The 25,757-nt window shown below is 43.0% G+C and overlaps 1 protein-coding gene across 6 annotated transcripts in view; it reads left to right on the forward strand.

Annotated features, from left to right (window-relative positions):
* The window catches only part of B4GALT5 (beta-1,4-galactosyltransferase 5), a 118,800-nt gene that overhangs the window by 55,527 nt on the left and 37,516 nt on the right, over positions 1 to 25,757 (forward strand). For 3 of the 6 annotated variants that reach the window (XM_082362760.1, XM_082362759.1, XM_082362758.1), the window contains exons 2-8: positions 3,910 to 4,044; positions 13,754 to 13,867; positions 14,842 to 14,966; positions 15,963 to 16,079; positions 16,708 to 16,895; positions 17,627 to 17,749; positions 20,624 to 20,725. In XM_082362760.1, coding sequence (XP_082218886.1) covers positions 3,910 to 4,044; positions 13,754 to 13,867; positions 14,842 to 14,966; positions 15,963 to 16,079; positions 16,708 to 16,895; positions 17,627 to 17,749; positions 20,624 to 20,725 — 904 coding nt within the window. Of the gene's footprint in view, positions 1 to 3,909; positions 4,045 to 13,753; positions 13,868 to 14,841; positions 14,967 to 15,962; positions 16,080 to 16,707; positions 16,896 to 17,626; positions 17,750 to 20,623; positions 20,726 to 21,653; positions 22,299 to 23,825; positions 24,802 to 25,757 lie in introns of those variants that run through there. The other 3 variants (XM_082362757.1, XM_082362756.1, XM_082362761.1) reach the window with 3 other exon arrangements.

Below are 25,757 nucleotides of genomic sequence, written 5' to 3' on the forward strand. Positions count from 1 at the left end.
ATCTTTATCTTAAATAGGAAATCAAGATGATATCTACTTCACAAAGATGTGAATTTTAAATGAGATCATTTAGATTGAAAGCAGCGTGCATATACACTTCCTAGTTTAGGCCAGAACCATGGGCTAAATTTAGTAACAAGACTTTTAATAGGGACACATGTAAGGTCCTCCAGTTTGATCTCTATAACCAACTGCATGAGCACAGAACAGAGGAAGTGTAGCTTAGCAGCTAAAAGGATTGAGTATTTTGCCTCTAGCAAGCTTAATGTGAATCAGTAATATGGTGTGACTGCTATTTACCAACAACACTCAGCAATTATCGATTGATTATCTACCATGTAATGGAAGTTTTAAATTCTATTAATAAAAACACCCAAAACAATTTCACAAAGTGAGTTCTGCAGAGAATCACTTGATGCTACTAGTTATATTATGTGGGGGAAAAGGGGCTGGTTTGGGAAATGGTGGATTAGATTATTCAGCCTCTCCGCTGTAGGATTTCTTTGGCCTTGAGTTATTGTGCACTTGCATCTCCAGGAGGGGGCTTGAGTTGACAGCGCTTTGGTAACAGATGGAATATGGCTGCTGGTAGTTCTGCTTCTTTCTGGGCTCATCAGACTGCACCTGGACCACTGTCAGCACGGGCACCGCTCTTTGTCGAAGTGTAGACCACTGGGCGGGTATTCAGAGGAGAGCAGCCGGGATGGGGAGGGAAGGTGTGGTGATTGCAAGGGCAGGGGGCTCACAGAGGAAGTGGGGCTGTCTAGCCTGGGGTTGCAGGAGGAGGTCAGGTGGGGTAGAGGTGAGGGTGGGGGTAGGTTGAAAATGCCTGTCTTCCAATATCTGAAGTGTGGGAAAGGGACTTCACTGTTCTGTCAAGGGGCAGGATGAGAACCAGTGGGTAAAAGTGACTGGAAAACATTTTGGACCCAACCCAAAGGAGAATCTTCTTTGAAGATGGCTTTATTTTACTTACTGACTCTGTGTTCTTGGAAGGCATAGTTTTTGGGTGGTGTATGAGGAGGTATTGAAAAGTGTTCTTTAAAATCCCATCCAACCCTGAGTCTGTGAATTTGTGATTATTTTCTTTTGTTTGGCAAAATTTGTGTCTTCAGCCTTTTGTTTTTTCAGCCTTGTGCTAATTCCTGTGGATAATTAGAAAAAGCATTGATAATACGTGGTTTGTGTAAATTTGTTAATTGAATGACAAGACTAACACACGAGACAGTTGTTAGCAAACTAAGACAAAATGTAAACAAAAGACAAATTTTTGACAATCTTTAACAGTACCACAGAAATTCTAGAAGGGGAAGACTGGAGAATTATATAAACTGGGGTTTGATGGATTAATGAGATTTGGATGGCAGAAAGGAGAGCAGAAGCATTGCAGATCAGCAGAAGCCCAGGCATGCAGACAAGAGACGTAGAAGGCTTTTGAGAAGGAGCAGTGTGGCTAAATCTGTAATTAAGAAAGATCCACCTGGCAGCTTTGTGTAGGAGATAAAGACTTGAGAGCTATCTCCTTAAGAGCAATCATTTAAGTCATGTGGGTGTGTGAAATCTTTGGGGGACAGGTTGTGGCTAGAATATGGATGAGCAAGTTCTTAAGCTCAGTGGTTAGAGCGTAGGTACACCTGGTTCAAATCCATCCCTCAGTGACCTTGGTGAAGCAAGGTGGAGAAACTGAAGCCTAGAAGTTGACTCTAAGTTGGATAGTATTACTTGCCTCTTAGGTTATGAGGATTAAATGAGATAAAGAATTAGGTAATTAAGTGCTCAGTAAATGTTACTCACTATTATTTATTAGGTAGGTGAAGTCTCCCTAGAGCCTTGGTTCTGGAAATGTGGTCCTCTGACCAGCCACACTGGTATCATCTGTGAGCTTGTTACAAGTGCAGATTCATGGGCCCCACTCAGACTTACTGGATCAGGGTCTCTGGGGGTGGGAGGCGTAGAAGCAGGCTTCAGAAAGCTCTCCAGGCAATAGGCAGGGAAAGATTTGAGAACTGCCCTAGAGGAATCCTACAGAACTAAGAAAGGGAGGGAATTTTTAAAAGAGGGGCTAACAACAGTGCCCTTTACAGTGTAGAAGATAAAAAGCTCAGAGAAGATGAAATTCGGGAGAAAAGAGGTAGTGTTTTTTTGCAGTGCCTAACTGACAGCCTTACAATGTTCAATAAATATTTGTTTCTATATTATTGAAGACAGCTGGTTTAGTAGTATATTGGGGATGGAAGGAAGATTTAATATAATATGTATAATATACATAAGTCTAAGTGATTAAAAAAATGGTACAGAACCACATTAGAAATATGTATTGGAAGAAGTTTAAATCTTAGGCTTAACTGCCTACCTACCTACTATGACCGGGCACAGTGCTCTCTGCTGTAAATAGAAAATGAGGTGCTACTGTTTTTTTCAGAGGCTTCACAGCATGATACTTTCTTTAAGGATTTGAAGCTAATTTTTTTTCCTGTAACTTTTTCTTGCTACAGAGAGTAAACACTGTATGTGATCTATTCTCAGCCAATGCCAGGAGTTAAGCATGCAGTTGTCTTCCAGTCACAACCAGGCCTAATCTGAAACTGCTCCCTCATTTCTAAAAGCATTCTGAACATTGATTTCTTTTGTTAATTATTTTACGGCTCTGGATTTACCTTAGAGATGATTAGAAATCTTTTGAAAGAGTTTATGTCCCCGTTTAATGTGGGCCACCTGATGTTTTCCACATTGAGAGTTGTGCCAGTTGATTTGTCCCTGTCCCCACCCCCATCACAAGTACAAGCACCACACACAATAGCTTGAAATAAAGTAAATAGACTTCTAAGCTTCATCCATTTAGTCGTTATTTACTGCCCATTATGTGCAGGACACTGTGATAATAATGATGAGACAGTGTCCACAGAATATGTCTTGCTGAAGAACCAGGACCGCCCAAGGCTGTGTGTATTGAGTCTGGAGGAGTGACCCAGCATCTCTGTTGCATACCTGCCTGGGGCCTGGTTGGAGGTCAGTCAAGTGTTCAGATGATCCCTAGCACATGCCAGAGTTTAGACTTATAAATGTGCCACCCCTGAGATCACTTTCCAAAGATGACAATGATTGGGCAGTTAATATGTTAAGAATATGGTTTTTTTTTGTTTTGCTTTGTTTTTATTGAAATATAACTTGCATATAACATTATTTTAGTTTCAGGTGCACAACATAATGATTGGATATTTGTATGTATCATGAAGGGAATATGTTTTAACTGACACCTGGACCAAGCCCCCTGCTCCTTTCCCATTGCTTTGAACTTTGGGGCTGATGTGGGTGGGTAGTGAGGACTGCTAACATTCTTTCGTTATTTTCTTCTTCTCTCCAAATAGCGCAAAGAAAAATAGCTGGAACCTTCATCCCCACTTTCAAAAGATAGCCAGGACCAGACCCTACATCTAACTGTTTCCAGAAGGCAGGGAGGGCAGTTGGTGGTTTCCTTTCTCTGAGGATAGCGATTGAGTATTGAGAATGTGAACTTAAAGAGAGCAGAGATCTTTTTCAGAATGTTTTAACTGATCCATAAAGTTCTCTCTGATCATAACAGTGCTAGAATACAGCTTGGGTATTTGAAGACCAGGTAGAATATAATTTTTTTTTTCATTTATGGTTTTTCTAAAACTGCTGAATATGGACAGAAATACCCCTAAGTTCTACTAGCTACCCAAGGAATATTGGTGTCCTGAAAACGTAGAACCCAGTATGGAAAATAGAAGTTACGGCATTTGTAGGGTTTTAGAGCTGAAAGAGGTTTCAAAAAGAAAAGGGGAAAAAAAAGAAAGAAATCCAAAGTTACGTGGTGTTTTCTATGTGTTTTATGTTACTGATTGCTTTTGAATTAACCTCTTTTCCCTTCCCGTCTGTTTCCTGCAGTGAACACCTACCTCTTCATGATGCAGGCTCAAGGCATTCTCATCCGGGACAACATGAGAACGATCGGCGCTCAGGTTTACGAGCAGGTGGTTCGGAGCGCTTACGCCAAGAGGAACAGCAGCGTGAATGACTCAGGTATATTTTTAGTAAAGAGGTGGTCTGCTCAGAGGGCCTCCTCCCAGGAGTTCAGCTAAGCGGTAATGATGGACCCAGGAGTGAACATTTCTGCCTCGATCTTTGGAACTTTTACCTGTAACTTTTATTATCTTATAAGCACTAAGTATATAAAGAGGGAAAAAGAACACCGAGGTTAGATGGCTTGCCTAACATTATATTGTAAGAACTTGTTCCTGAATCGTGGTTTTGACTTTAACTACTTTTACAAAAGACTGTACATAGCAAGTTCTTCACCTTTGAGAGGAGGCTGTCTTTTTTATGTCTCTCTTTTTAACTCTTCCAAAAATTGAACAGAGGCAGTATTTCCAGATGGTTAAATGGGTCTGTCGTGAGGCCTCTCCAGTCTCCAGCCAGGGATGGTTTTTATTTAGAAAATAGATTCTGAGATTTCATTTTGCTTCGCATTCATGATTTGCCACTTATTTCTTTAACTGAGGACTAATGTGCTTTCCCCGTGGCTTCTTACTGATTTCACTCAAGCCTAGTATTATAAAATATGTATATTTTTAAAAATATTCTTTCCTCCAAATCAATCCTTTTTTCTTCTCTAGTAAGTTCTAAGATTGTCCAGAGCTCACCATAGAATGTGAAATTGCTTTGCAACCGTTGCAGGTGAGAATTATTCTGGGGTTTTGGGATCTCAAGAGAAAGCATTGCCTCTGAAAGGGAAGTTAAATCCTGAGAAGAACTGACCACGTCCTAATTCATCAGTCTGTCCTGCTGGCCAGTTTAGCAGCAACCGAGCGCTACAGTTAGCAAACCCATAAGCTTCGGTACTTCCTTTCTTCTTGTTCACAAAGAGCCAACGATCAACTTTTCAGAGCTTTTCAGTCAAATTGTGGCCTCACGGGACAAACTGCCTGAGCTCTGTACCGTACCTGGAAGAGGAGTCCCTGCAGCTTCTGAAGTCAAGGGAGGAGGCCAAGCACATTTTTGTTTCCTAATTCATCCTGTGTGGTGTTCGGTTTTAACCGATGATCCCACACACATTGTCTCACTTGACTCGGATATGGCTCCATCGGGTAGGCAGGATTTTGTTACTTCCATTTTTCACGTGTACAAGTAATCTTGGGGGTGTTGGAGTGGCTTGGTCATGTGACTTTCCCTAAACCCTGCCCGAACCTGCTTCTAGTTGGGTGATAAAACTTGGGAGTCCTTTGACTGCCATTCAGAGCTCTTTTCCCTGTATCACTCCAGATAAAGGAGCATGTGTGGTGTCATGACCTTTACCCAGTCCAAGTGTTCATGCCTCTCCAAGGTTAGAGGATGCTGGGGCTTCTCTCTGGGCCACTGGTGAGGTAGTCTGTTTTCTCGCAAAGTTAGAGGGTGCGCAGCAGGTCTCCATCCCTGCACCACTGCTGGTCTTGCAACACAGGTCACGCTAATTCCCTGAGGGGTTGTTTTCCCTGGAAGTTGAGCAGAGAGTGAGTTGCACCCTTGCAAGGCCTATCCAGGGACCCATTGTTACTTGAATTTGCATGTGTTTATCCTCAAATTATCATACACTAAAATAATTCTTCCCAGCATCCCTCTGGTTGGACTAGTTAATCATCCATTTTGTGTTTAACGTGTCTCTTTTCCTCATAAATTGGAAGTCCTTGCTGTCGGGGCCTGCTTGTGATGGGGTAGATGATTTTTTTTTTTTTTTTAACTTGGAATCTTTATTCTTGATGATTTTGTAATAGGCTTACCCTTAGTTTGGTTAAGCAAACTCTAATTTGGCTATGAGAACTCTTTCAAATTTGCTAAAGGAACTATGATGATAAAATTATACAGCAAGTTGGGAAAAATACCCATGAAATAACACAGCTTTTTATAAAATTGTCAGGTTTCAGTTCCAGTAACCCATAAGACAGGGCCTAAAGCCTATTCACAGTCACATCATTCCAGAATGAGGAGCTATCGCCAGAAAGTTTTTATGGGGTGGGAAAAGGAATAAAAGGTGGTCAGTGCTGATAAATACAGGTTTAATGATACAGTGCTCTTCACAGACAGCTACAGAGGCTATAAACTCTTATCCAGAAACTTACAACCATACAACACAGACCACTTAGCCAGATCTAAAATAAACTGGCTTCTTGTAACTACCCTGTAAACACTTCAGCCCTTCTTCCATCCAAAAATGACCCTAATCTCACATGAAAATGGTTATATTGTAGGGGAATCAGAAACCCAGCTTTGTGGCCCAAAGTAAAAACCAAAGGAAAAATAGCAGTTCAGTGGTTAGCTGGTGAAAGCGGGAGATCTGGTGCCCTTCACCACGCTGCCTTGCTCTTCTTACTCTTGCTCTTTTTGTCCCGCTTCTCCAGCCCATCCATGGTAGCTCTCAGTAGGTTTGAATAAGCCGTCTGAAACTTAATCACTTCCTCGGAGCTCACCACAGTGCTGATCTTCCTTTTCCCATCAGTAGCTCTTAACAGACACTTGTCGTCTGAGGGCTCAAATCCCTCCACAGAACCCTTCCTTGGAATGGGTTTATTAGTTCTACCATCATCTGCTCGCTCTCCAGCGGCACCATCCTGGCGCTGCTGGCTCCGCTCCGTCGGCATAAACGCCCTGGGGTAGATGATTTACTTGCATTATCTCATAGGCTCCTCACAAGAACTCAGTAAGATAACGACTGTGTCCCCCTTTCAGGGATGAAGGGGTCGGAGTTATAGGACTCTCTGCAGCAGTGGGGTTGGGATTTGCTGACCTCTGAACCCCAGCAGCGCTCCTCATTTCCTGTGTTGCCTTTGTACTACCCCTGGTACCTGGTACACTGCCTAGCACATAGGAGGCATAGAGTAAATGATTTTTGAGCGTGTGAGTGGATAGATTTAACAAGAAAACACATTTTAAGCGTTGTAACCTAGTTCTGAGATTACCATCTTGATTGGCTTCTATGTTATTGGCACATCCTTGGTGAGTAAGTGTTGAAGAGGAAACATCATTTCATTGGAAGTTATCCAGTAAAAACCAACTATTTTTATTCATTTCAAAGTAATTTTCTGCCTAGCACAGTCAGAAAGAGCATTTGGGGCCTAAAGCTGCTGAGACAGCCAGATGACCACCACCGCTGACCTGGCCACTCCCGCCAGGAGCGCCGTGGGTTGGGTAAGAGTAGGCTGGACTGAGGTAGTTCATGAACTGTGTTGCCCCGCTCTGGAAAAAAAGTGCTGTGGCACACGCCCATGTTCAAAGGCCTTCAGGAGGCCAAGGGTGGCTAAAAAGCTAGTGTGTCGTTTGAGTAATGCTAGCTTTCTTTATGCTTGAAAGCTCAAATGGCTGCTGCCTAAAAAGAAAGTACTTGGAGGGATCAGGACTGGGACCTGGAACTAAGCCTGAGATAATGACCTGGAGAAGCTTCTTGTCACTGAAAGCCGCTGGTATGCGAGATTGTGAGTCCTGTAAAATTTACTCAGAGCACTGGGGGGAGATGCTCAAGACAACGTTGGCATCAGGAGAGAATTCTCGGGTTCATCCAGCCCAGCCACTTAGTTGTGTATTTGAGGTGAGTGGTTGGGTGGCCTGGCGTTTCTCATTCTTAAGTACGAATTTCCAGGTGTTATTCTACGCAGTCACTTTTACCCAGAGGGAGATTTCTTCCCTGTGTATTCACGTGCACATGCACACCAACCTCCCCGCGCTGATGGCCTCAGTCCCCTTCTGGTCACATACTCAGAAAAGTATTCTGTTGCCCACATCCTTCAAAACAGGTCTGTTGTCGTAGACAAATAAAATGAACAGAGTCACTGCCAGTACATTTCGTACTTTATTCAGTGAGGTCGATATTCTTAGGCTCTTTCTCTCTGGTTTTTGGCTGCTCAGTCCATAGTTGTCTTTACGTCTCCTCTCCCAGCAGGTAGTCAGCCTTAAGCGTGCTAACTCTCGAAGAATGCAAATTCTTTAATTTTACAAATGCTTGTCCTGATGACGTCTTTCTGATACGTATATATTTCCACTTTTTTTCAGTCAGAGAGGCAAGGGTTTGGCCTTTTCTCAAATGGGAGGAGAAAGTAGTGATTCTTCTTGGCATCTGTTAGTCAGCGCTTTTCAGTCCCCGCTCAGCTGGATTTGGTAATTTGAGGGAGAAAGCAGAATTTTACCACCGCCGTGTACTGGGGTAGCCATGTCAACCTGGAGGCACACTGGACTCCCCTGGGCAAATTTACAAGATGCTGATGCCTGCCCCCACCCCTGACCCCCAGAGGGTCTTATTTAATTAGTCTGGGGTATAGCCTGGGCATAAGGGTTTTTAAAAAGCTTCTTAGATGATTCTAATATGCAGCCAAGGCTGCTGAACCACTGATGCAAAGCAAAGTTGACCGAGCAGGCCATTTGAATCTGCAGGTAGGAAGGATGTCTCTTGTGGTTCCATGTTATAAATGTAAAGGCAGCTGCCTTCTTTGCCGTCTACCTCCCTCGCTGGAAGAACATGTCCTGATTCGAAATGGATTAGATTTAAATTAAAAAGTAAAACCGTGACCATAGAAATTCAGCAGGCTGGCTTTTTCTCTCAGCAGTTCCCTCATGCAGTAGGGTCGTGCTTTAGAAGACGAAGAAATGGGTGTTTGGAACCCCTGAGGAGAGTATGCAGTATAGTCCTCCCATTTCTAGGCGGCTGGAGGACAGCTAGGACTCCACAATAACCAGGCACAGTTTTACCAGGTCGTGAGCAATTAATTTCCTCTGCCTCTTCCAGTTTAAAAGGCTTCTACTACTAGTGGAAAGGTAGATTTTGTTTAAATTTTTATGTAAAGAATTTAAAATTAGAAATGAGGAAATTAGTGTTTTTGGGGTGTGGGTGTTCTCCACGGTGTAGGGCAAGGTTATGGAGGACTTTCACTTAGGAGTTGTGTATTTCAGGTTTTCTTTTTTAAAAATGACATTATTAATTTAGTAACCAGAAGAAAAGAATAAGTGGTGTTTTGTTTCATGCTAGCTGCTAATGAAACAGGAGGGAAGGGGGCAGGGCACAACCTTTAAAAGAATGACATAGCCCTTGGGACACGACATAAACTGGTTAGAACCAACTAGGTCCAAGGTGGCGGGATTCGACTTCCAGTAGACCTTGAGCCTCATTATATACTCTCCGTAATACATTAGCTAAATGACACACCCACAGGCGCGTGACAGTTCCGAGGCTGACCGTAAAATGTCAAAAAGTAGGCGGTGGCCCAATTCCTGGAAATCTCTGCCCCTTCCGCCAAAAAGTTGGAATTATCCTCCCATTAGTTAGCCTATGAAGTTACCCAGCTCAGAAAGACTAACAACCCCATATTTCGAGGCCTCGCACCTTCTGAGATGGTCCACACTCTGTCTGTGGTGTGTGTTTCTTCCAAGGCCGTTCTCGCCTTTTGCGATGGACTGCATTCTGCCTATGGAATGTGTATCTCTAAACAAATCCACTTCTTACCTATCACTTTGTCTGTCACTGAATTTGAATTTCTGTGCTGAGACATAACCTGAGCTTCAGTAAGTCCTGAGACGAGGTGTGTGATCTCAGTTAAAAGACAGTAGGTTCATGGGACTTCCTGGCGGTCCAGTGGTTAAGACTCTGCACTTCCAATGCGGGGGGTGAGGGTTCGATCCCTGGTCAGGGAACTAAGATCCCACATGCTATGGGCATGGCCAAAAAAAAAAAAAAAAAAAGACAGTGGGTTCAAGTCCCAATCTGGGTTGTACAGTTTCACTACCAGACCTATTATATACATCAGTGTTGGAAGGAAGTAGAAAGGAATTTATCTGTGTCCTCAAACAGACCCCCAAAGTGGATCATTAAGGTTAGACCGTGTCTTGTCTCCTCTCCCACATGTTTTTTTAACTTCTTGTTCCCTACTTAGGTTGTAGCTCTAAGGCTTGGTTCTGTCTTTGCCCAGAATTATTATTCTGTTTTTGTTGATTTGCTTATGAAAATGCCTATTGTAATACTTCTGGGAATCTCTTTGCCAGATTACTATGATGCCGTTTCTTTTTTTTTTTTTTCCTTAAAAAGTATTTATTTATTTATTTATTTTCACACACACACACACACACACACACACACACACACACACACACACACTGTATTTTATTTTTACAAGACATAAATAAACTGACACCAAGCGTTGTAAATGGATGACCAAAGCAAAAGCAACAATGATTGCAATTACCAAACACGAAACACACTCATACTATGTCATAATATTGACATTCAGTCCAGTAATCCTCCACTGTAACAGCTCCTTTACTTTGCAGTGAAAATTGATTTGTATATTTTACATGGGACTGAGTGAACTGATGAGGATGATTATAATTTTTGTGATGCCGTTTCTAACCAATTTCTCCCTCCACACATGCGCACATCACAGACCTACACGTTTTCTAGAACACGTGAAAACTGCTAATTTATTTTCTTAAAAAGAATCATTTTATGTACAAAAAAATGTGTGTGTATATATATATGTATATAATTAAGCAAAATGAGAATCACCCAGAGTAATGATTAGCATTGGAGGTTCTTGACGTAGCTTTTTGAAGTGTTAATACCTTCAGAAAGGGCTCGATTTAGGATGGATTTGCATGTGTGAACTGAGGACTTTGGGCTAATTTCTGTGTAAATGTAATTTTACCTTTAGTGTTCATGCTGACTTGGTTTATGTCTTTATATAAATGCAAGCTTATTGTTTTTCAGGAAAGCTGCAACTAAAAAGGACAGAAAGCATTCTGTTCCTTTCCTCCCCTGTTAAGAGACTTAAATATTATTGTATTCATGAGATGATATGAAACCTATTATATATATATGAATCCTTGTATTCAGCCATATTTATAATAAATACTCATAATATAAAAAAAAAGAGACTTAAAATTCTCTTCAAGTTGCCTCTCATTGAGTTTCGTCCTCTGAGTACTTGTAGAATAGGCAGCCATGTGTCTGTATAAAAGGATTCACTGTATTAGCCATTTGATTCTTGGAAGCCCTTTCATAGTGCTTTTTAAAAAATATCCTTGTTGAAGATTCTAGAATTCCAGGGTGCAAAGTGAATGTGAATAGGAAGTTTTAATTTTCATAGAATCAGCATGAATCCAAAAGGACTGGTGAAAGAGATTTTCATACTCTGAAAAAATAGTGCAGTGTAATGGAAAGATCACTAACCCAGAGTTTAGTCGGGTCTCTGTTATGCACTAGCCAGGTCTCCTTGTACGAGTTGCGGTGCCTCACTCTCTTTATCTGTCAAAAGATAAAGAGGTTGGAGGACCCCCTTCATACCTCCCCCTAAGAAAAAGGCCTCTGCTTTACTCTTTAACACGTCACTAAAATGACAGTAGATAAGGGTGTGTGTGTGTGTGTGTGTGTGTGTGTGTGTGTGTGTGTGTGTTTAATGGCGTAAACCCCTGAAAATGAGAACAAGAAAGGAGGCCACAGCAAAAAATTTTGGAAGTTGGAAAGCAGATGGACCAGTGATAAAGGACTTAATGGACCCAAGAAAACCGACTGCTAATGTGGCAGCAAGGAAAGCCAACAACCACTGCAGTTTATACCCCAGAATCCCTCAGAAGCTCAAGAATCAGCAACATCAAGTACTTTTGGAGATAAGGATAAAGGTGGCAACTAAGATAAAGGTTGGTTGAAAGCTGTTTAAAAAGCAGTCAGATACCCAGATTCCTTCCCCCATCCTGGCAAAGTACTAGAGACTTGATAACCTCCAGAGATGGTAAAATAGAGGGTACCTCAACTGGGGGGACCTGGCTTGGTTTAGGGTGCCCTAGCCTTTTCCTCTTCCTCAGTTTTAGGGTGCTTGCAGCAAAGACCATATGATTCTGGCAGGAGATTAGAATAGACTTCTCTGGGGAACCTGACTGGACCAAGAGGAAAGACCCAAAGATATTGACACTGGAGGTTTCCAAACCAAACTTTTGGCCAGAACACCCTCCAGTGAAGAACCTCAGTCCAGACCCTTCAGTCAGCTTTCGTTCCCCACTCTTAAATATTAGCAGATGGCCAAGCATCACTGTGCTAGAGATCAAAACAAATACGAAGCAGCAAATTGGAAGAAACAGAACATGCTGGGAGGAGAAAACTTAACTATCACATATGTTCTCAAGGGTCAGAGGAAAAGGATTGCAAACATGGAACAAGATATTGAAAAAAAAAATGAACATTCAGAAAATTAAAGGGACACTTTGAAATAAAAACTATAACAGCAGAAAATGATAATTAAAAGAAGGACTGGGTAAAATTGAGGAAATCTCTCAAGGTAGAGCAGAAAAATAGCAAGATGGAAAGTCAGTTAGAAAAGATGAGAAAATTATAGGGCCAAGAAGTCCAACATCTGAGTCCTATTTTCTGTTCTCCAGAAAGATAGCACAGAATACAGAAGGGAGGAAATCATCACCACAATAATACCTCCTCCCCACCCCAAAATTTTAGAACAGGACATGAATTTCCAAACTTTAAAAGCCCACCAAAAGGTCAACACGGTGGGCCAGGCACACCAATATGAAATTTCCTGAACAAAGAGAAAGTTCTTTACACTTCCAGAAAGAAATTACTTCACCTTTCACAAAGATAAGGAATGGGAATGGCTTCGGACTTAACAGGCACAGGGGAATCTAGAAGGCAGTGGGATAGCACCTTTACAATTATTTCCAGCCTTGAATTCTATAAAACCAACCAACCGTGTATCAAATGAGGAAGAATGAAAATAATCAGCTCTACAGGGTTTCAAAATCACTGCCCTTTCCCTCTTCTTAGGAAGCCACTGGAAGAATGTGCTCTACCAAGTGAGAACAAGGGAGAAGCTTAACTTAGGAAAACTGAGGTTCGATACTATAGGAAGATGAAGGGACTTCCCAGCACACTGAGGAAGGGAGATCCCAGAGTAGCATGTGCACATCAGGCTCACAGGAAAGCCTGTCCAAACTGGAGTGGATCGGGAGGTGCTGGACCTTCTTAAGGAAGAGGAAATTGAGGGAAGACCTGATGCCTGTGTCTTCAGGGGAAATGAAGTGGTAAAGGGCACGATGTCAAGTTGTCATCATTTCACATAAAACTAAGCAAACAGGAAAAAACAAGACAGTCGCTCCAGGAAAAAAAAATTATGCAGGAAAGGAAAAGTAATCATAACTTTCCACATTTCTCAGCTACAATGAGTATTTATCGAATCGTCATAATATAAATACTGAAGGTTGTCCTAACCACAATTATCATATTTGACTGTAGGGAGACTGGAGGATGGAAAGCGTATGTGTGTGGTGGGGGCAGGGGAGGGAGGGAGCGCAGTCTTCAGCCCCCGCAGTGAGAAGTCAACAGATGGATCTAAAACCGAAGCATCGAGATTGGGTGTGCAGGCTGATGGAGATAAATACTGAGGTAGTCGGCGGCGAGGAAGTGAGAGCGGTGCCTTTAGGAGAAAGACATGGGAGGGGGCCCTGTGTTTTTTTTAAATTACGTTGTAAGGTTATTTGACTGTGAACTGCCTGCATATAAAGCTATAACAACAGTAAGAATAGAAACACTGGTGAACTAGTATCATCTGGTTAACATTTTTATTGACGGGTTCAGATTTTCGCTGAAGAGCTAGACCAGCGGCCTGCCTCCCCAAAAGATGATATCTAAGAAAAATACTCCTTTGGTAGGCATCGAAGAGTTGCAGGAGTGATGGCATGTACCAGTCTGAGTTGCCTTTTTTTCTTACCTCTCTAGATTATCCTCTTGACTTGAACCACAGCGAAACCTTCCTACAAACCACAACTTTTCTTCCTGAAGACTTCACCTACTTTGCAAACCATACCTGCCCCGAAAGGCTCCCTTCCATGAGTGAGTAGAGCTCTTCCTTATCTTCCTCTGCTTTTAAAACTGTTGCCTTCTTATTTGAGTAAACTAAAAGGGAGAGTGTTCTTGAGCTCTCAATATGTCTACTTATACAAAGATTGTAAACGCCTCCCGGCCGTTGGAAACAGGGATTATGAAAGTTACTTGTGCCCTGGCTCCTCTTCAGCACTTCTGTAGGGTGGCCTGTGTTCCTGGTGCCGTTTTCTACCACATTTTTCACTCTTTGCTTTACACATGCCCCCTCCTTTGTAACTCGGGGTCTGTTAAGATGTCCTAGAGAAAGTGTAGGCAACCAGCTTTGTCTTTTAGTATAAATCACACTGATTATATGACTTGTTCGCTATGAGGGAAGTTATTTTCTTAACAAAGTGCTAGTGTAGAAAATTCTTGGATCTTTTCTTTCTCTTCCTTTTTCTTCTTCCCCTCCCCTTCCTCTTCCCCTTTCCTTTCCTTTCCTTTCCTTCTTAGAATCTCATGTATAATCTGAAGCAATGACAATGTACTGTTACACCTTTTCTGTACTTTGGGGCTTCTTGGACAGTCCTCTTCTTGACTTGAGTCCGAGATAATGAGAGTTCTGAGTTTGGATGTGACCAGTCGGGGTCACTGATCAATGAATTGGGACAGTGTGTCTATACGTGCCTCAGGAGCACACAGCGACAGTGCCAAGCTCAGCTACTTTTCTCCTTCCATTTTGAGAAGTTCAGCTGCTGTACACCCTTGGCAGAAGCAGAACTCAAAGGCTCAATTTCTTGATTTGCTGCTTTACCCAGTAATAGTAATAGTGATTTGCTGAAATGCAATGAGTTGGAAAACAGAGGACGGGACCCCCATCCCTGTTAAAAACACAACCCACTGAAAAAGCACTGAACTGCTCCAGAGATTACAACCCTGAACATAAGAATAAGACTACCATTTTCTGGCCTCTTAATTATTATTTTTTTCCCTCCTCTGTTCAGAGGGCCCCATAGCCATAAACATGAGTGAAATTGGAATGGATGCCATCCATGAACTCTTCTCTAAAGACCCAACCATCAAGCTCGGAGGCCACTGGAAGCCATCGGATTGCATTCCTCGATGGAAGGTAGGGGGTGAGGTCAGACCCCAAGTGCTGGAAAGCCTACCTGCCATCATCTGAATCACCATGGGTTTCACTCTGACCTTTTGTAATTTGCACCCTACTTACTACTTAATGCAAAGTATTTGCATTTGATGGGAACATACTGGAGGAATGGATTTCCCTGAGGACTCTTCTGTAGCCACAGAAATTCACATTGTTCTGATGACTGAGCCAGGACCCTTTTTCTTCCTTACAGGAATATTGGCTAAGCAGGGGGTGGGGGGTGGTAGGTCTCTTGTGACACATTTGCAGAAGCCATCTTCACAAATTCAGTGCTTCATGCCTCATTTGGCATTGTTGCCATGAGTCTAGCGGAATAAAAAGTGGAGTTATCTAGCCTGACACTGAGAATTGTTTAGTTTTTTTCTGCGTGACTCTAATCAGGAGACATCGGTAGTGTGGATCAAGCTTATGACACTGGCTTAAGTCCATTCTTTCAACAAGTATTTAGTAAAGTGCCTGTTGTGTGCCAGCCCTGTGAGATGCTGTGGTGCAGCAGTGATCCAAGCATGTCTGGAACAGATCAGTGTTTCCAGCCCATCACTGGGTTATAAAATCAATTTAATGACCAGCATTTTTTAAAAAATGTATATATATATATATATAAAAGTGCATTGCATGTTTTAAGGGGAAGTACTATTTTGTGAAGCGTGTTTTAGTTGTATGTTTCTATATTTGTGTACTGGGTCACAGTGAATATGAATGTATGTCTTTCTCTGGGTTGTGGTCTCGAATTCATTTGCAGGCCCACTATGTACATGGTATGGCACATGTAAGAACGAGGTCCACTTACTTCCAAGGGTCGACTTGCCACCACAGGTCTTCATTTAGAGAAGCTGAGGATAAGACAGCTCCCAGAACTCCCCAAGAGCTGGTCCCCGATTCTGCAGAAGTGCCCTGCTGCAAAGCAACAGATGAGGGGACTAACAGGGCGGCCTCTTTTGCTGTGACCCATTGCAGGTGGCAATCCTTATCCCCTTCCGGAACCGCCATGAGCACCTCCCGGTCCTGCTCCGACACCTGATTCCCATGCTCCAGCGCCAGCGCCTACAGTTTGCATTTTATGTGGTGGAGCAAGTAAGTGGTCCTTTCTTCTCTCTTCTTTCTCTTCTGAGACAGCAGTTTAGAGAGATTCAAGCTAATGCATCCTTGGTGTAAAGATCCAGTAAAACTGAAAGCTCACGACTGAGTCGCCCTGTGGCAGGAAGGGGAGCAGAGAGCAGTCCTGCTCCTGGTTTGAGATGTTGCTCAATATCAGCAGATTTGGGTGCAACGTGGAACTTTGTTTACCCTTGAACAAAGGCCTCTTGTGGGCTGGTTTTGCTAGAGCTGCTTTAAGTGTTGTCTTTAGGCTCCAGACCCAGGAAATTCCCCTTAAGATAAGGAGCCACAGGTCGAAATGGCAGTGTTGTTCTTCCTTCCGTATATGGGGCTGGGTACCCTTCTAAATGCTGTTACATGGCTGACTGTCTGCCTTTACAACAGCCTTGGGAGAGAGGAGCTTGGGTTTATCTTTATCACCCCTTTTTATTTCCGAGGAAGTCAAGGCCAGAGGTCAAGGGATTGTGAGTCACTGATGAGCTGGGCAGGACCCACCTCCCTTCTGGCCCAGTGATCTCTCAATAAGCTCTCCTTTAGGCAGGGCTGAGGCAGCAAAGATTGTGCTTCAAGAGTCCTTTTAAAAATAAAGGTCTGCTTCTTTTAGGTTGGCACCCAGCCCTTTAATCGAGCCATGCTTTTTAATGTGGGTTTTCAAGAAGCAATGAAGGACTTGGACTGGGACTGTCTTATTTTTCATGATGTGGATCATATACCAGAAAGCAATCGTAACTATTATGGATGTGGACAGATGCCAAGGCACTTTGCAACTAAACTGGATAAGTATATGTATCTGTGAGTATCATTTCCTCTTAATTAAAGAGGTTAAATCTAAAAGGATGGTGAGAGATGCAAAGATGGCAAAATCCAATTAGCTCCAACCTGAATGGCAATCAACTGATGAATGGATAAACAAAATGTAGTATATCCATCCATACAGTGGAATGCTATTTGGCAATAAGAAGGAATGAAGTACTGATATATGTGACAACATGATGAACCTAGAAAACATTATGCTCAGTGACAGAAGCTAACTACAAAAGACCACGTATTATATGATTCCATTTATATGAAATGTCCAGAATAGGCAAATCTGTAGAGACAGAAAGAAGAACAGTGGTTGCACAGAGTTGAGGGGAATAGGGGGAAATGAGTGACTGTTGATGGTGGGCACAAGGCTTCTTTCAGGGGGGTGATGAAATTAATTAAAATAGATGGTGGCCATGGTTGCACAACTCCATGAATATAGTAAAAACCATTGAATTATACACTTTTAATGGGTGAATTATATGGTATGTCAATTCTGCGTCAATAAAACTGTTATTAAAAAAATCAATTAGAAAAAAGTTCAATTAGCTACTCAGATTGATGCGTCTCATCCTGAGGAAACAGTTTCAGGTGGTTCAGGGCAGTAGCACAGAGTATTGTTTTACTTGAGACTTAGTTCTCCAGTGAGATGGCCTGTTCTAGGGAAAAAAAATCACCCTTTAATGCACAGATGATTGATACCATACATCTCCTTTTAGGCTTCCTTATACCGAGTTCTTTGGCGGGGTGAGCGGCTTAACAGTGGAACAGTTTCGGAAAATCAATGGCTTTCCTAATGCTTTCTGGGGTTGGGGTGGAGAAGATGACGACCTGTGGAACAGGTACTACCCTTCTTCTAATGTCTTCTAGAAATGCTACCTTAGACTCTCCAGACCATCACTGTCTAATAGGAATTTGATGTATTAAGCCATGTATGTAATTTTCAATGTTCTAGTAGCTACATTTAAAAAGGTTAAAAAAGAAAAAGGTGAAATTAATTTATTATATTAATAAAAATATTTTGACAATTATATTTATCACAGTATATCCAAAATAATACCATTTCAACATGTAATCAATATAAACTATTAATGAGATATTTTACATTCATTTTTTTCTGACTAAATCATAGAAATCTGGTATGTACTTTACACTCATAGCACATTTTACTGAAACCTCCCCAAACCAGAGGTCAAATGTTAGTTATGTGTACACAGATTTATCCATGCCGTCAGATCAGGCTTGTATTATGTAAGTTTGTATGAACAATCCTGTGTGTGAGTAGTGTAAAATAGTATTTTTGCAGAGTAAGTAAATAGTAACCTAATAAGGAACAAATAACCAAAAGAATTTCTACCTTGTATCCACTTTCTATCTCAGCTTTAAAAAAAGAAAGGGTGTGTTGGTTGTTAATACAAAATAATATTTGCTGGTAAAAATTCAGATGATACAGACGTGTCTAAGCCAGGGAGTATAAGTCTTAATCCCCATTGTTATCCTGTTTCCTTCCCAGGAAGTAGCCATTTGAACAAGCTGTTTCTTTCTATAGACTTCTTTCTATTCATACATAAACAACCCAGACACATCCCTTCTCCCCTTCCAACCATGTTAGAGAGCCACTTTATTATTTTTAACAATTGCATGGTATTTCTTTATGTAGACAGACAACAATTTATTTTAATTCTCTCCTGTTGATGAACAATGTTTAATTTTGAACATGTTTTGTTCACATGTGTGAATATCTTTAGATTAAATTCCTAGTTGCAGAACTGCAGAGTCAAGAAGTAAATGCACTTTTTTTTTTTATTTAAAAATTTTTTTTATTAATTAATTTATTTTTGGCTGCATTGGGTCTTTGTTGCTGTGCGTGGGCTTTCTCTAGTTGCAGCGAGCAGGAACTACTCTTTGATGCGGTGCGAGGACTTCGCACTGCCGTGGCTTCTCTTGTTGCGGAGCACGGGCTCTAGGCACACGGGCTTCAGTAGTTGTGGCATGCGGGCTCAGTACTTGTGGCTTGCGGGCTATAGAGCGCAGGCTCAGTAGCTGTGGCACACGGGCTTAGTTGCTCCGCGGCATGGGGGATCTTCCTGGACCAGGGCTCGAACCTATGTCCCCTGCATTGGCAGGCAGATTCTTAACCACTGCGCCACCAGGGAAGTCCCAAGAAGTAAATGCACTTTTAAATTTAACTATCTTTGATAGTTATTGTCACATTTTCCTCCAGAAAAGATTGCAAAAATATTCTGACCAACAGCGCATTAGCGTACAAATTTTCTTACACCACCAGCAACATTGGATGTGAACAACCTTTTAAATGTGTGCCGTGTTTCGGCTCTAGTAGCTCCATGTGGCTTGTGGCTGCTGTTAGGCAAAGCAGCTCCAGGCAGTTCTTTCTCAGCCTGTTAGGTAGAAGTGGCATCTCATCCTTTTAACTTGGGTTTCTTAGGAACCTAGTGAGGATGAACAGCTTTTCCAGACATTTAACTGGTTTGACTGGTTTTTGAATCCAGTTGAGCTCCCCCAGGATATCTGTCATAACTCTCATCTTGCTCTTTCCTCAGCTCAGCAAGGAGCCCCTCAGTGCAGGAACCTACAGCTGGTTTTACCCAGCGCCCCGCACAATTCCAAACACACAGTAGGCATTTCATACATATTTATCAAATGAGAGTGAGAACACATCTTCACACAGTCGGCCCTCCGTACCCATGGGTTCTGAAGTTGAGGATTCAACCAACTGCGGAATGAAAATATTAAAAAAAAAAATTCCAGGAAGTTCCAAAACGCAATACTTGGATTTGCCACATGCTGGCACCTATTTACATAGCATTGTATTAGGTATTATAAGTAAGCTAGATTTGGTTTAAGGTATCCTGGAGGATGTGTGTGGATTATATGCAGATACTATGCCATTTTACATAAGGGACTCGAGCATCCACAGATTTTAATATCTGTGGGCCCGGTGCTGGAACCAGTCCCCCACCCAGAGGCTGAGGGCTGACTATATATCAAAATGAGAGTATAATTTGGAGTCGAGGAGGATGTTGAAATATGAAAATGATCATAAATATCGCATAGATATCCAGAGTCTACCCCATGTATTGAGTATTTCTTGGGGTCCTATCAAGTTTCCAGTAAACCCAGCCTGGGAAATCTTATATTTATCATATTAAGAATAAATATCCTGAACACCTCCTCTAAATTCTTCTTCCCTCATAGTGACTTTTCATAAATTGTGAAGTTTTACATCTATATCGGAGGACATCATATAAATTAGTTCACCTCCCTGGTGATGGGGGAGGTGGGCGGAGACATAAGGTCTCTCTAGGGGGAACACACTGTGGCTCTGACTTTGCTGACTTGCTCTGTAGTAGGTCATGGAAGGACAGGTGTGCCCACTGGGGAGAACATGTTTTTGATAGGAGCCAAACAAGCCGGCCCAGAGGGAGTGTGGTTGTACCTGTCACTGAGACCCTGTGTCAAACCTCAAGAATTTTTAATTTCTTTTTGAATTTCCAATTTCTTTCCTTCTTCAAAACGTTTTTGTATTGTAGACTTCTTTTCTAAAACCGTGAACTTATCCAGAGGGGAAGCAATATGAATATTTAGATGCAGAAGTTCTGTTGTTCAACTTGGGGTTCTTCAGCCTCAGGAAAGGTTTGGTCACCTATGGGACTTGATCATTTTACCCAAAAGCCCATCCTCTTTGTCTTGGACAGAGTACAGAATGCAGGCTATTCTGTGAGTCGGCCGGAAGGTGACACAGGGAAGTACAAGTCCATTCCTCATCACCACCGAGGAGAAGTCCAGTTTCTTGGAAGGTTGGTGCAGTTTATTTATTCCTTGTACAAATACCCTGTATACTTCGCATTTCCAGGTGTCCCCGAGCATTACAGCCCCTTGTCTTGCTCCCCACCCCCTCCAAGGTCTTGTTCGGACAGCTGTTTTAGAGTTCCTGTATATATTTTAATTTAAGTGTGAGGCAGGCGTTTGGGGGCAAAATCATACCATTGGTGAAAATTTTTGATAGTAAGATCTTTTAAGGAAATCACTCATTCTGTGTCTTAAGCTTTGTCGTCTCCTCTGTAGCCTTCAGGGAGATGGGGAAGAATCCACTCAGGTAAAGGTTTCTGTGTAACTCACAGTCACATGACAAAAAGTTTGGCACCCTCTCTGCAAGCTCTGGTTCTGGAAGGGTGTCCCTCAGCTTCTGTTTGTGTGGTTGCAGCTGCTTTATGACCCTCTGTACGTTCAATAAGGAAATTCCAGATCGGACTGAGCGGGGCATGTGGGCGGAGTGGCTCTTTCTGTCTTTTGCTAGTAGTGGGGAGCAGTATTCTCTAGACAGTCGATCTGGCTGCGTGAACTCTCTTTTCATGGGAGTAAGCAGGCACTGAATACAGACTGAACTTTCTCATCCCGTGTGTCTAACAGCTTACCTCCCACTTCCCCACTCTGTGGTCTTGGGCAAGCCATTTAATATTGAGAGCCTTGGTTGCCTCATCTGCGAAGGGGCCGGCACATTAAATGAAATAATGCTGTAAGTAAAACACCTCGCATGAAATAGGACGTGTTTCTAATTCTAATGACGACGTGTAGCCTGGAGGAGCTGAACGGCCAGTCACCCGCCGTGTGGGCCAGGAGCATCGCTTTGGGTTGTGCCGCCACCTGTGGTCTGCCCTGCTCCGTCCGTGCCGTGAGGAGCTTGGACCCTCGCTCAGAGCCACCCCTCTGTTCTCTGCTTAACAGGTATGCATTGCTGAGGAAGTCCAAAGAACGGCAAGGGCTGGACGGCCTCAACAACTTGAACTACTTTGCAAACATCACATACGACGCCTTGTATAAAAACATTACCGTCAATTTGACACCCGAGCTGGCTCAGGTGACTGAGTACTGAGACGAGGGGAGAATATATGTTTGCTTCACCCACCGCCCCCAAGAAAGCAGCCTGACGACATGTCTCGGGGCTCCGCAGAGGAAGAAAACAGAAATCCAGTGTGGATCTGTGAGGGATCACAGGGTTCAAGGAAAAAATGTGAACAGAGCACACGCACATAACGCCTTCACCGTTTGGACCCACTGGCCTTGAGGGAGTCAGCCGGGAACTGACTTTCTCTTTTCACAAGACACGTCTGTCCTGCTGCTCTTCTCCCCCATCTTCTGCCCTGACGTCCCATCTCCTCCACAATCTCCAGAACCGGAACTGTGATCCGCCACCATCCCGCCACGAATGGCCTTGGGAGCTTCTTGGCCTTCAGAGGAAAGAGGCAGACCCACCACAGGGCAGCTGTGTTTTAGGAAGAGCAAAGGAAACTCCACACAACCATTCTTCTACGTCTCTGGTGTTCTCTTTGGTTTCATTAAAAAAAAAAAAAAAAAATTACCTGCTTTGGGTGGGGGTTGAGGGGGGAGGGGGGAGGGATTGGGGAAGATAAATAGACATATAACAATCACTTCTTGAAGAAGTATAATTGTAAATAAGCCATGTAAAATGCCTTTTTTAAATTTAATTTTCTAGCTGGCTCCAATTCAAACCGAGGGTTTATACATTAGATCCCGTATTTGTTTGGCAGATGCAGGAACTCAGCTAAAATGGAATAACATCATCTCCCAAATTGCTGTCACTCTGGAAGGGAGTGGTTATAGGGCATGTCACAAAAGAGCAAAACAGTCCAGTCTTTATCACCGGTAGCTAAGTTCTTGTGCCCCCCTCCCATTCCCTTTTCCAAAAGTCTTGCTCCCGACTTTGGCTCTGGATTCTCTTCCCTGCTGGGCACGTCCACTCTCATCCCAGTCTTGTGCTGAACAGGAAGCTGCCGTGTTAGAACTGCTCCCCCGCTTGAAGCAAACCCCTCAGGTGGGCCCACTGTGCACACACCCCTGGATCTCTGGACTTTCTGTCTTGTCCTTTCATCATCATAAAGAGAGAGTGTGGGTGTTGGTTTTTCCTACTTCCGTCTCTCTCTCTCTCTTTCTTTCGCTTGCTCTTATGGAACTTGGCCACAGTTTCTGAAGTCTGTGCCTAAATTACCAACCAGCTTCAACGATTCCTTTGAATATTTCCCTTTTTGGTTTCTGGAAAGATTTGTTGTTAACACTATTAACTAAGACATAGAATAATGAGCATCTGAATTATGAAGAATTCAGCCAGGGAGCAGGTGACACTCGTGTGCTATGGGTCAGCTGGGATCCAGGTTAGACCAAATCCAAGCTTTGGGTTAGACTAACAAAGCTGCCGGACGGCCGCAGGAGCCCAAGTGCTCCATTCACGCCCCCGTGTGCTTTTTGAAGTCAGACTCTAAATCACATGTGAATTTGTGCCTTTCTGTTTTCACCTGAGCCAAATCCCTCATCTCATAGTCCCCTTTGGCTTCTGCAGAATTCTGAAAAATGCCAGGTTTTTCCCCTCTTTTTCCATAAAACATATTTATATATCATTATTAGGAGTACTTTCTGAAGTGTACTTCATGTTTTTTTTAATTGCCTTGTTTGCCTTCAACTTCCTTAATTTTCATTGTTTACATGGATGTGTGTAGAGGCTGTATTTGTGTATATACACATGGGTTGGGGTTTCTTCCATTGCGTGTGTTGGTTCCATGGACGTATGATCCCCACAGGCTGTGGGAGTGATTGGCCAGGCCTTGTTTTTTTGTTGTGTTTTTGTTCTTTCGAAGAGGAGAACGCTATTTAGAAAATAAACTGCATTGCAAAGCTCTTACCGGCTCATATGAGAGAGCAGGTTCCTGCCCTTGAACACGCTGGTAGTTGTATCATAATGTTTTAAAAGAGTTTTGAGCATTTCTTGCTTTAAAAGACCTTCACGAGGAACATGACACACAGAAGTTCTTTTGGCTTTCCTTTGATGTATGGTGCATAAAGCAATAAAGATTTCTTTCCCCCCCTTCCTTTGCGCACACCCAGGCCTCTGGGCTGGCCTGGCCTCTTCTCTCTCTGAGGGCTGTGAGCTGCTTTCAGTGTGACAAAATTATGATGTCATTTGGAAGAATTTGCCAGGACAGACTGATTCTTGGTCAAGAATGGCTCGTGTACACTCGGCAGCGTTGTAAAATGATATTGTTTGAAACCTTTCATTAACACATTTACCATCAAGAACAAAATGTTGGCAAAAGGCTAACACCTGATTTGAAAAAGAAAATGCTGATTTGAGGACAAAAGGAAAAGTCTCTTTCCACGGCTGGAAGTAGGGTCATTTAAATCATCTTGCAGTCATGTGTGAGTTTGTTTTATTCGTGTGAAAACTCTTGCTGTGCACTGTTAAGTCATTTATCCACCAAGCTGAGTATCGTGTGGGGAAAGGTAAAAGTTAAAAACACAGCCAGGCCTGTGTTCTGTTAATAGTGTGAAATTCTCATGTTAAGAAAAAAAGAACAATAAGAACCAAATGTGACCTTGCATATATTTTGACAGCTGAAATTCTTTAAGGCTACCAATGAATGACCCCTTAAATCAGTCTTGTCTTTTGATTGCTGCGTATAGGAAGAAGTTTTCCTTTCACGCTGTTTTGTTTTGGGGGGCGGGGGGTGGTTATCAGCAAAACTATTCATTGTGACGTTGCAGGGCCTCTTGTGATAGCCTCTCTACCACAGACATGAAGAGCTAAGCAACAGCATACGTACTGATTGTATCCACTCACCGATGACCATTACATTGAACGTAGCTCGCTTACTTCCATCACTACGAGTTTTTTGAGCTTGCTCTTATGTTTTAAGAGGTGCCAGGGGTATATTTTTGCACTGAAATCTAAAGATGTTTTAAAAAACACTTTTCACAAAAAATAGTCCTTTGTCATTACATTATTTACTCATGTGTTTGTACATTTTTGTATGTTAATTTATGAATGATTTTTTCAGTAAAAAATACATATTCAAGAACCAAACCTTGGTGGTCGTCTGTCTTTGTCTGGAACAGTGTGACTTCTTAGAGCCTTGGCTTCCAGTTTGCCGGGCTGACCTCCAGGTGGTCCTGAGAGCAATACCGCCAGCCCGAGCCCTGCAGTCAGACCAGTTGAGTGAAAAGCGCTGCTCATGTAGCCAAAGCATCGAATCCCACCGTGCTACCAGCCATCCGCCCACACTTGGGTTTTCGTTCAAGAACTGGCCCAGGCGATGCCCATCGAGTCGAATAAGACACCTGGGCAAGGGGTGGGGTGAGGGAGTTTGCCTCCAGAAGGTCCTCTGGGGCCAGTCCAGAGTTTGCCGTCTGCCTGATACTGCGTGGAGTATAATCGTAGCTTCTTTTTGTTGAACGTTCACCGCTCACTAATATTTATTGCGTGGAAAGTTCTGTGCCCAGGTGCTAGGGATATAATGATTAGCAAAATAATAAAGGGTCAGTGGCTTCATAAAGCTTACTATCCTCTTCTCCTCCTGCACTCCCAGATGGAGGGTATGATTTAACTACAACCACGGTAAGTGCTATAAAGGGGTGACTACGGACCATGAGTGCACGGTAGGGAAGGCGTCCCTGAGGTGCGGTGGGTGAGCTGAGGGGAGATGAACAGGGTACCCCGGGAGCTGCGGGAACAGAAAGCCGGTAAGGCGGGAGCAGAAAGGGCGAAGGGGCGCAGCGGGCAGTGTTAGGCTGGGGAGGCGGACGGGGCTGGACCTTGCAGTGCAGGGCCCTGTGAGCCAAGATAAAGCTTTCGGGTTTTATGTTTAGAGCAGTGGATTCAAGCGCTTCCAGGAGGTGGGGCTGTGTGTGATGTGAGTTGAGAGTAATTTGAACAGAGGCCTCTGGCTGCAGGGAGAATGGCGGATTGTAGAGAAACAAAGGAGTAGGAGGACCAGGTAGGTGAATGCAGTCATGGTGGGGCGTGGTGTGCAGGACGGAGGA

Source organism: Balaenoptera borealis, assembly GCF_965194805.1.
Source record: "Balaenoptera borealis genome assembly, chromosome: 16".
NCBI lineage: Eukaryota > Metazoa > Chordata > Mammalia > Artiodactyla > Balaenopteridae > Balaenoptera > Balaenoptera borealis.